This window comes from Musca vetustissima, unplaced genomic scaffold, assembly GCF_032173495.1.
Source record: "Musca vetustissima isolate MV318-11 ecotype Yass unplaced genomic scaffold, APGP_CSIRO_Mvet_v1 utg115484, whole genome shotgun sequence".
In the NCBI taxonomy this organism is placed as follows: domain Eukaryota; kingdom Metazoa; phylum Arthropoda; class Insecta; order Diptera; family Muscidae; genus Musca; species Musca vetustissima.
The window spans coordinates 2,566-14,503 of NW_026880632.1; the positions used below are offsets into that span (position 1 = coordinate 2,566).

Below are 11,938 nucleotides of genomic sequence, written 5' to 3' on the forward strand. Positions count from 1 at the left end.
TCAGACGCATCAAGCTGTAGCGACTACGTTGGCTAGGTCATGTTGTGCGAATGGATGAGGGTGCCCCAGCTCAAAAGGGGAAAGCCACGAATTCAATGAAAAGATCAAGTGGAAGACAGCATCTCCGCACAAGGTATTTCAAATTGGAAGAGCTCATACAATAGGAAATCTTTTTGAACTCGGCTTATGGAATAAATGTTCTGTCACAAGACAGCTATGTAAGTACTTAGTCTATTGTCAAAAATATGGACGTTGTTTACGTTTTCACAACGGAAGTCAATTCACAATAATGGATTGTGATGGCAACCTTGAGAATCAGCTGATATTTAGCTGGTCTCCCTAGATGACTTAATCCCTTGGTGATAAGATGATACATCACCTTAATAATAAGGTGATGTATCAAAACAAAGATATTTGTTTTTTATCCGACCATCTCTCAAATTGTATCTAGTAATCTTTCTCATGTCTGGCAACATACCACATCGAAATCAAGTAGAAACTACTCATTTTGACAGTTAATCAGCCGCTCTAAATAAACTACCTATTTATTGTGCCATGGTAGAAACTATGCACTTTGACATTTAATCGCGTAGTCAGCTGCTTTAAATGGAGTACCTATTTATTGCACCTTTTGTAAAGAGTTACCACATTAGAACTAATATCTGCCGCAACCTGGCAACCTTATCGAAAGCTATTAAGCCCAGCTTACATTGTATGTAGGTGAAGAACCGCATGTACATACCTACATACAAGTAGCCGCTCCACCGCATTACAAGTGTCTATTGTCTGGTCGTAATGAGGGCTATTTAAACATTTTTTTTTTCAATTGTCATTTGTTGCCGTTCTAGGGTTGAACGGCGCAGGGAAACTAGGTGCTGCAACGTAAGGTTAATTGTTGCTGTTGTTGTTGGTAAAAAAATAAACAGTTTACCGCACAAAAATAACTGCAATAAACATATCGTGTATTCTGTCATTATCTAGTGGAAATTTTGTTTAGCTTAATTGCTATTTGAAATTCATTCATTCCAAACAAAAAATTCAGGTTTGGGATTTTGTTTAAATGAATCATATGATAAAGGTGGAAATTGGTTTAGGTTGTGGATGTAGAATTGGCGTATTTGGGGTATATTATTTAAGATATGTTAGTTTTTGGGGGAAGATGGTTTCCCATAGGCATCATTACATGGACTCGATAAAGCCATTGCAAATAGTTTTCGTATTTTGGTATTGCATCATTTTCACCCATTCGGCACTTCAAAAAGCTCCTATTGAAATATTTCGTACGATCCAAGGTCCCAATAATAATGTCCGATTTTAATAGAGCTGTCCAATTGCTTCCAATTTTGACTTAGTCGTATAGAAAGGTAAATAAAAAAAATTGACAGTATGGGAGATTTTTAACCAAAATTGCCGATATTTGCTTCTTACACGACCTGCTTAATGTACCTTGGTATGATCTGTATATGCAATTAATACTATAAAAATTTGATTTAAGAGGCTCTATCCACACTACAATTTTTTACCACCATCAAATGCTGCCATAAAGGGTTTATTTAAAAAAATATTCAATTAAATAGTGATGGACAACATTCATTGATTTCAAACAAAAAACTAATAAAAATCTCTAAACTGATAGGAAGATCATCAAACCGCTTGAACTTTATTTACTTACTACTTACCTTCATATTATGTTCGACCAATTTCTCACTGGAGCAGATCATATAGACCAAATAGGCTCGTACTAACTCCCATGTTGTTTTGCTCTTGAATGCCGCAACTGGATCGTTGAAACTAACATCCAACGGATCCCGTTGTGGATTCTCGGGTACATTTGGTGTGGGAGGAGTACGACGCAACTGAGATTTGGAATAGACCGATGATTTCTGCTCATCACCAATTGTCTGGGTGGCAGCTACCGTTTGCGATTTGGTGGCATTTGTGTGGAGACCACGTTGCTGATGGCCATAAATCGAGGCAAACAATGTTTGGGGGAAAACACGTTGACGTTGACTCAAACCGGAACTCGAATATTTCAATTCATCATTCGACCAATTATTCGATACTGCTGCTGCCGCCGCTGCTTTGCTCGAGCCAAATTGACGTTTACCAGCGCCAAGACTGCTGGAACCACTAACGCTAAAGCTATAAACTAAATTGGTACGTTGAGCACAGATGGAACGCAAAAACGCCATTACACACGCGCACTAACTTGGATTCAATGAAATATGGATTGGTTGTTCTTGTGTTCTATTTGCGGTGTTTCCCAGAGGATACAATTTCTACAGCACTTTTTTTGTTGTAATTTTTTATTTTTCTTCGTCGTTTGTGATTTCGTTTTGCAGTTTCTTCGTGGCGTTTTATAAGGAACGTTGACTTTTTGTTTTTGCTTTTTATTTTGCACTTTTTCTTTCTGTGATAATTTTATTTCTTTCTTGTGAATGAAACGACAAAGCACATGGAACAATTATCTCTGCTGTCACACAAGAAAATGTTTACACTGAAAAAAGAATCGGATAACAAAAGTTGAAGTTTAATAACAAATTGAGAGAAAAAAACTTCAACATAAACAGCAACAACAACATTGAAGAGAAATTATCACACACACGCACACCATGTCAACTCTGAGAGTGATATAAGGGAACTACCTCCCCCTTTTGTTGACATTACTCTTTATCCCACTTGCTCTCTTTGACTTGTATTTTGAATTTTCTATAGGTTTATTGAATTTAAGAGAGCATTGCCTCCTCTTACACCCCTTAGAAAATAATGTGGAGTCAAGTTGCCATGGTAAGGGCGATTTCAAACAAGTTTATATGGATTTCCGCCCTTAATTTTTGTTGTTATCCATCAGAAAAAGTTCAAACTATAATTGTCACTGGCTCTGTATCTCTCTATAAAAAAACTGTGACAAAGAGACAATAGAACACAGACTTACAAAACCATTACACAATTTTACAGATTATATTTTATATTTAGGAAGGACCAACATAAAATAATAAAGTTTATAGGTCTAAATATCTTTATACCTTCCGCCAAATTGTGGATATATGTATGTTATTTTTTGCATTCGCTTTGCAACACTGCGAAATATTCCTCAGATTACATATGTATGCTCATGCTCTGTCGTAGGACCTGCAGGAATCTCCTAAACTTTTTTCGAATGATATAATTTAAGATCTGTGAATACGATCCATCAAACGAAAGTCTGCTGTCTTTTTTTCTCAAGTCTAATATCAAAAATTTGAACGGTGTTTACGTTTTCATTATGGAAGTCAATTCACAATAATGGATTTTGACAGCCAACTTGACCAAATTAATAGTCGTTGATATATTTTTTACAATAAATAACATGATGCAATAATAAGATGATGTATCAAAACAAAAACATTTGTTTTAGTCCCAGACTACCCTGGACTACTTATTTATTGTGCCATGAATAAATGGGTACTCCATTTAGCGCAGCTGACTATCCGATTAACTGTCAAAGTGCATAGAGTCTACATGAATTCGACGTCAAATGTTGCCAACCATAGATGAAAATTTTCGGAAAACACGGTGTATGCAAATGTACCTTAAAACGACATGTACATTAGAACTTTTTGCAGGGTTAACCTATTATTTATTTGACAAATATGTAATGGAATTGATAATTAAAACCCATTAGGTTAACTTTATCCGGTATAATGTAAACGTACTATGAAATGAGGATTCATTGACGAAACGATCGTCCTTAGAAATATCGATTCGAACAGTATTACAAGATCTACAACTATATTAATGCCTTCGTTTCCTCCGAAAGCGCACAATCAAGCGTATGACATAATTTTGAACAATTTTGTGTAGAATATTATACTCAGACTATTTCTACTGAATATAATTTCTCAAAGATATATCCCCTTCAACAATTCCAGAACACAATTCAATGGTCTGTTCCAGTACTTTTTTAATAGAAAAGCTAGTAAAAGGGAAACATTTAAAAATCGCTCTCAGAGTACAAAATAATTTGAAAAGTTCGGAAACGCAAATCTAGTAAATATGTCAAAATTAGATGACAATACTTTAAAATCAACATAACAGCCAATCAGAAGTTGTTATTCCTCAAGGTGAATTAAATAAGGTGTAAGTGGAAATCATATGGTTTCAGAGTTTTGTTTGTGAATCTAATTGTTAAACACATTTTTGTAATATATATTTTTTTTTTACTTTCAAAACTTTATAAACAAATGCGAAGATGAATAGTTTTTGGAACAAATATTTTATTAATGGGAAGGGATCATTTCTTAGCTTCCCAAAGAACCAAATATAAAGCCCTGTCGCGGATTATTTCAAACACTTACAACAGGATATATATTTTGTTCATGGGCTATAGCATTTGGGAATTTGTGGGAATTTTATTTTGACAAGAATTTAGCTCAAGGCTAACCACAGGCAAAATTTCAGCAAAAAAAAAAAGATTTGTTGCGTACGCGAAAATCGAATGTTTACCACCCACTTCTATTTCTTCAGGTTTAGAAAGCAATATGTAGAAGTAATTTCGATTGTATAAGAAATTCAGTTGCATATCTTGCATTAGAATCTGTCGATGGTGAAGTTGTTTGCTGAGATCCGGTCAACCACCTCAATTTGATATTTAGTGAAGTTATCCCCAAGATCCGGACAATCACCCCAATTTTATATTTGGAGGGCAGCTTTGGAAGCTGATTTTTGGGTAGTACGGACTTTCTCGAAAAATATGTATGGTTGTTATCAGGAAATCAGCGGCAATATAAAAAATGGCGTTTCTGGCCAGGATGGTAATTTTTAAGAGAATTTATTTTCTATTTTCGATATAATTTTTTCTTTAATTGTACAATTTTTGTTACAATTATTTATTTGTTTTTGTTTCTTCACAACATAAACTAATTGTCAGCATTACAATTTAATTTCTATAACAACTGTATAAGCAAGAATTGCTATTTAAAATAGTTAAATAGTTAGCCTTTGATTTGAAAGGCAATAGCCGTTGAAATCTGTTCACTCCTCTTTATTACATCCTTGTAATAGTATGAGACTGACAGATTTCAACGGCCTTTGTTTACATTTTGTTTTTCTTATAAAAGGCCAAACAACATTTTCAAATGGCTATGAACAATAAGACGTGGATTATCATAAGTGGAATTCAAGGCATTCCACGCAGGTTCAAAACTCCGATGAGTCAAAGGAAATTTCGAGACGATTTCTCGAGCCTCACCACTAGTTTTACTCACCAGATGACATAGACGCTCAATGTCTGTCAATCGGGAGTTATTAATATAAACCGCACTAAATAAATCTCTGAATGTGGGCCAATCAAGAATATTTCCACTGAAAATATCGATATTGCATGGAGGAATCGCGAGATTATGAAAGTTATCAACATTAGGAGAATCAACAACAAAGCTTTGACCTATTCTAGTATTCCCAATATTCAATATTTCGGAACTAGATGTCTGTATTCCCACCTCGCGAGAGGAGTGGGACGACGAGCTCATGTTATGAAGGGAGACATCAACTGACGGCTTTCCCGAAAGAATATTAGCAGGATGCTCCGCTACTGATAATTTATTTGAATTCCTAAATTTAGACAACAGTCTATTTATAATTGATACGCAAAGCATGTATTCCTTATACGAAACCTCATATTTACTATATACACTATCAAGATCTTCAGGATTTCGAATGTGGGAGAGACAATTATTAAAAGTTTCCTCGACAGATTTCCACAATTTTTTAATTTCTTCACTCCTAACCTCAAGATCATATATATCCAATTCTTCTTCCTTCAATGCACCGAAGTGTGCAGCGAATCTCACAATAGAGGTGGAAGCACGGAGAAATAAATTCATAGGAGTGAAAGCCATTTTATCAAATTAAAACAAAATATGTAATAATTCTAAGTTCAGAAAGGCCAGTGGAGAATAAAAGACAAAATAAATGTCGAAATCAAATGAAATTTACACAAAAACGATAAAAACTTTCAAAAAGTTAAATAATAATTCAAAAAATATGTCAAAATTAACAATTTTTTTTTTAAATTAACGACTCTAAAACCAAAAAGCTAATTAGATTATATAAATTTGAATAAAATATATCTAGATATCAATAAATCTCACGGGAATTGCTTTAAGTTTTAAATACAATGGTGAAAATACACAAACATCGAAGATAACTTTGGAGAAAATCCACAAAAACAACTATCAATTATAGCTGACAGTCAACAAACTAACTACCAATTGTAGCGTATAAATTATTAAATCAAATAAAGAAGCTACCGAATGTAGCGTTTTTATAATAAAATTGCTATAAAATGCAAAAAATTATTAATATTTACACAAAATCGATATCCAACGATCTGCCAAATATACACCCTACACAATACAAAAGTCCAAACGACCGATTGTAGGGCATAAAAATATTCACAACAAATAAAAAAAAAAATAATATGCAACTATATGCACAATGAAACAAAAATAAGTTATAAAAATCGAATAAATTATTAATAGGCAACTCTATCGTTTCGCGGGGTCCTTCATGGCTCTATCGTTTCGCGTGGTCCTTCCTGGCTCTATCGTTTCGCGGGGTCCTTCATGGCTCTATCGTTTCGCGGGGTCCCTAATGGCCCTTTCGTACCACAGGTCCTTTCTGGCCTCACACAACCGCGGGGTCCCTAATGGCCCTTTCGTACAATAGATCCTTCAAGATCTATGTAATCGCGGGGTCCCTAATGGCCCTATCGTTAGCATGTAAGCTTGTTATTTGAAAAAAGTAAAAAAAAATGATGAAAAAAAATTGGAAAAAATATTTGAAAAAATGTAAAAGGTTTTGCTCACCATGCACTATGCCGTTTTTTATAATTTATTGTATTTGTTAAAACATATGGATGTTTCAAGGGAGGCGGCAAATGTATAAGCAAGAATTGCTATTTAAAATAGTTAAATAGTTAGCCTTTGATTTGAAAGGCAATAGCCGTTGAAATCTGTTCACTCCTCTTTATTACATCCTTGTAATAGTATGAGACTGACAGATTTCAACGGCCTTTGTTTACATTTTGTTTTTCGCCACCTTTAGGCATCTTTGTGTAAACAAACATTGTTATTAGTACGTGAACTCTCGTTGCAACCTACTGGCCACACATATTGTTGGAAACACCAAGGCTTTATTGTAAGCCACCGTACATATAGTTGTACATCAAGGTAATATCGTTTACCACAAATAAATATCGGCATTGGTCGAAACCTTTTATTAAAAACATATTGTGTTTTATTTTTATTATCTTTTATTTTTGCTCACGAGTACGCATTGGGCGTACTGACTCAATTGGAGAATCTGTTGCACTGTACCTGCCAACCACCCAAGTCCCTATAGTGCGGACTTAACAACAACAATGTTGTTTTTGTAAAACGTTCGTTGTTGTAGCTGATGTATACAACTTATTAAATACACCTTGGTATTCCTGTTTACCATTTTTAATCGGACCAATTTTAGTTTACAAAGAATGCCAGTTTTGAGGGTTCAGGAACCGTTTTCGAGCAAAAAGTTGCAAAGCTTTTAAAATTAGTAGATTCTTTTAGGTTCTGGAACGAGTTTTTAATCGAATTGGCTTCCTACTAAGAATTATCAATGTCCATCCAATATTCATTCCTCCTAAATTTCGATATCTTAGGGAGATTTTGTACGTTTTCCGAACGAATTGTCGCTTTTAATTGTTGAATTTTTATTCTGGCTGCCATTTTTAACATTACATTTTATTCATTACAAATGTAATAAAATCAAAACTTTCCTAACTTGTTCTTGGTGCAAGCAAACAATTAAAAAACGCTACAGAAGTGATTGTAAAGCTAACTGAATAACTGAATATTTTTAATCGAACATTTTGCCCATTTCATATAATACTTCCCAGACTGTTAAATGTCATTAAATTGTAACGTCGCAAAATGCCATGCATTTATTTCTATGGATAATTGTTTTATGTAAGTCTGAATTCTTTAAAAAATGTTGATTACAAAATTACAAAATATTTACCGTGGGCTCCAGGTATGATAGTTAAGATTTGTAGAGAGAAGTATTAATTTTTTTATTGATGAAACAAAAGTTTTCATGTTATTCCCTAGTGGATTTGAGGAAGAAAAAATGCCACTCGTTGCGTATGTTTTTTATATTTGCCAGAAGAAACCACTAACTACAGAGTTTCTTTTTTGTTATTCACCATAAGTTATCCTAACTTGTATTATTGAATCAAAGAACTGAGATATTAAATGAACTAAAACGGTATTTACATTAGAACTTATCATCTGGTTAACCTACTTTATGAGGGTTTATTTGACATGGTTTAAGAAAATCCAATACAATGTAAACGTACTATAACAAGGCAGTTTAAAAGACTCATATATGAATTGTTCTATTCGCATATTTTTAATAGTAAAACTAGTAAAAGGGAAAATTATTATTATTTCGACTACAAACCGCAAAAATATCCGGTTTTTTAGATTATTATTACAATCGTATGAAGTTTTATGACAGAATGTCACATGACAGGGTGTGGAATCTACGCCGGCTACGAAAAAATAATTACTGACAAAATCGATCAGATAAATTGGTCGCTGTAAGCAATATTTCGTCATAAACAATATCAAATAAATGCAGGACTTTTCTCGGGCTATTGAATAAGTCGTTATATCGTGTCGTTATAAACGATTTCCACTGTATGATGATTTTGACAGGAATTGGCGCCCAAGCAATAATGACGAAAACTTAAATTTTTTCACAAATCATAGTGCTAATACTGCTCTGAGATTATATTAATCATGGCATAATTATGCAAGGTAGTCTCATGCAGTCATACGATTCCAACTTGATCACATATTCGCATTTTACTGCTTTTAAAATTTAAATGAAAATGTCTTCCTTATCATGTGTTCAGTGGCAAAATTGCTAAATCATTTGTATTTATAAATATTTTGAAGTCCCCAGCCTGTAAATCTTATAAATATAAGTTTGCTTTAGAACATATGTGTTATTCAATTTTTGAATATATGCCAATAGACATACTTAAAAGTTCCGTTCCAGAACCTAAAATAATCTCCTTATTTTACAAGTTTTGCAAGTTTTTACTCGAAAACCGTTCCTAAACCGGCAAAACTGGTAAAACATTGTATCAAATTTAAGAGAGCACAAAACAAAATGGCTTTCTCTTTGTAAACTTTTTACTCGAGAAATTTGGCCGAGTAAAAATGGTAAACAGGAATGCCTACTTCTGATTGATTTTGAAGTATTGTCATCTTATTTTGGCATATTTACTAGATTTGCGTTCCCGAATAGAGTTGTTCTATCTAGTTCAGTTAGCTGATCACTCTTTTTAGTTCAGCTCTTTTGACTGACCTAGTTCGGTCTTCTAGTTCAGTAGTTCAATCGTTCACAATTAAGCTCTTTTATTCAGCTGTCCTTTTACTTCGGTCGTTCTTTTACTAGTTCATGGCTCTCCGAATCGTTCAGCTGATAGTTTGTGTTCTTGGAAGATTGTGATGTGTGAATAAAAACAATTTTACAAATTTGTTTTATGGTTTTATGGCGAGGATATTATATAGAAAAAATTTAGAACAGTGTGATGTGGATTTTTAAAGAAAAGTTTCAGAAGATAGCCAACATTTTTTATATGTCTACTAAATAAAAACGCTGTTAATATCACAGGCAAAATAAAACTCGATCGGTGCCGCTTCCATTCCAAAATCGAACTAGGCCAGTAAAACGCTCACATTTGAACTAAAAGGAACGATTAACCCAGTTCGTTCTTTTAACGAACTAAAAGGAATGAATTTGAAAGACCTAGTTCAATCAGTCTTTTAAGTAAATCGTTCATTTGAACTAGTTCGTTCGTGAACTGTACAACTCTATTCCCGAACTTTTCAAATTATTTTGTACTCTCAGAGCGATTTTGAAATATTTCCCTTTACTATTAAAAAAGTACTGGAACAGACCAAAAATGTTTATGGAAGTTATAGTACGTTTACATTTAACCGGATTTCGTTAACCCAGTGGGTTTGAATTGTCAATTCCTTCGCATATACGTCAAATAAATCCTCATAAAGTAGGTTAACCCGGTAAAAAGTTCTAATGTACAAGGAGTTTTATTTTTCATTTTATTTGAAATTAATATATCGTTAGCTAAAATGCAAAAAGGCGTAACTAACAAAAAATTGAAAATTTACTTTTTGAATGAATATTGTGAATGTCAATAAACTACATGTGTTGACAAAGTTTTACACGTCTGGGGTCAAAAAAGGAACTTCTATTAACAAAAAAACAAAAAGACGTAACTACAAGTGGGTTTATTTGATAAATGTAAAAAGGCAAAAATAACAAACAATTCACGTTTTTACTTAATTGTTATGACTGCCATTAAACTAAATAACTAAGTTTGTTAAAAAAATTATAGTCTATTGTAGTCACCCTAAAATTATAGTCACCCTGCCGGGCATACTTTTTTTGACATGTTTATAGTTTTCATTCAAAACAGTTTCTTGCTTCTCCTACACAATTATGTTTTTGTTAGTTACGCCTTTTTGCATTTTAGCTGACGACATGAATTCCATATTAAAAATGGTTGCCATTATCAATTTCTCAAATGAGACTACCTTCCATAATTATGTCATGGTATTAACATTTGGGAAGGATTATTATAGTACGTTTACATTGTACTGGATTTCGTTAACCGAATGTGTTTAAATTGTCAATTCCATGACATATATGACATATAAATCTTCATAAAGTAGGTTAACCCGATAAAAAGTTTTAATGTACACGTCGTTTTATTGCTCGATTTCCTTACAAAAAAAACTGAGGAAAGGTGGCACATTTAGCTGAACTTGACGGATTTTTTCGTCATAAATAGGAATACGTAATCGTGATTCTGCTTTTTTAGAGAAATATTAATTATATTACGTTAGTATTTGTTACCGGGTTAACCCACTTATTTTTTTTTTTTTTTTTTTTTTTGCATATCTTCAAAGGAATCGACAGTAGACCCACTGGCATAACAAAATACAGTACAATGTACTATTATACAGTACTATTACAGTAGAATTATAAAATATTTAATTGTTTTGGAAACTTTTATCCCGTTATCGGATAAATCTTTTATTTTATATTTCAGATAAATTACTCTGCATTATATAGCAGAATCAAAAATAATATATAACGAGATTTATATATTATATTTTTATGAAAGAAAAACAAGAACAAACATTACGCAAGTACAAATAAACAAACAATTTTTGTTTTGAAAAAATTATTGACATTTGAAACAGCTGTTTTTTTTCTTCTTCTTTCGTGTCTCTTCATTGGTAGTCGTCTACGTCACATACAATCCATGTTGTATGAGAGAGTGAGTGATGTGGTATGGCCAAATCCCTTCAACCCCCTCGTTTATTTTCTAACTGCCACTAAATTGGCAGACAGGCGGCAGCCAACAAGGCACCCTGTATTTTTTGGGGCAGCAAACTTAAACTTGTGGTGTTTCGTCGTTTCTTGTGTGGGAAAAAAGAGAGTACATGCCTACATTTATTTTCTGTACGTGTGAGGGTGCGTGTGTATGTGTGATGTTGGTTGTATGCGAATTGTTGGTCTGATTCAATGGATTTTTTTGTCGGCACAGAGGAGGAATCTGGTTGTGGTAATGCTTCTATAACTTCTGCCATCGACAATTGCTCTTTTCTTGTGTTTTGCTGAAGCGTTTTTTTCTCGCTGCTTGTTATGTTATATAATGGCCATTATGTGGCCATTTAAGTCCTTATGCGTGAATAAATTTTCACCACACTTTTTCACCGTTTTAAATTTGAAATGAAAAACAGAACTGAACAAATTATTAATTTGCACACAGCTGGTTGTCATTTTTGTTTTGCTGATTGAGATTTTGAAATCATAA

At 33.4% G+C, this 11,938-nt stretch overlaps 1 protein-coding gene across 1 annotated transcript; it reads right to left on the reverse strand.

Moving 5' to 3' along the window:
* Nucleotides 1-1,672: 1,672 nt before the first annotated feature.
* LOC133326363 (proline dehydrogenase 1, mitochondrial-like) lies at nucleotides 1,673-2,192 on the reverse strand (the record flags this gene model as incomplete). Its single annotated transcript, XM_061535015.1, has 1 exon — nucleotides 1,673-2,192. A coding segment is annotated over exon 1 (520 nt), but the record flags the coding sequence as incomplete, so codon positions are not given.
* Nucleotides 2,193-11,938: the final 9,746 nt, after the last annotated feature.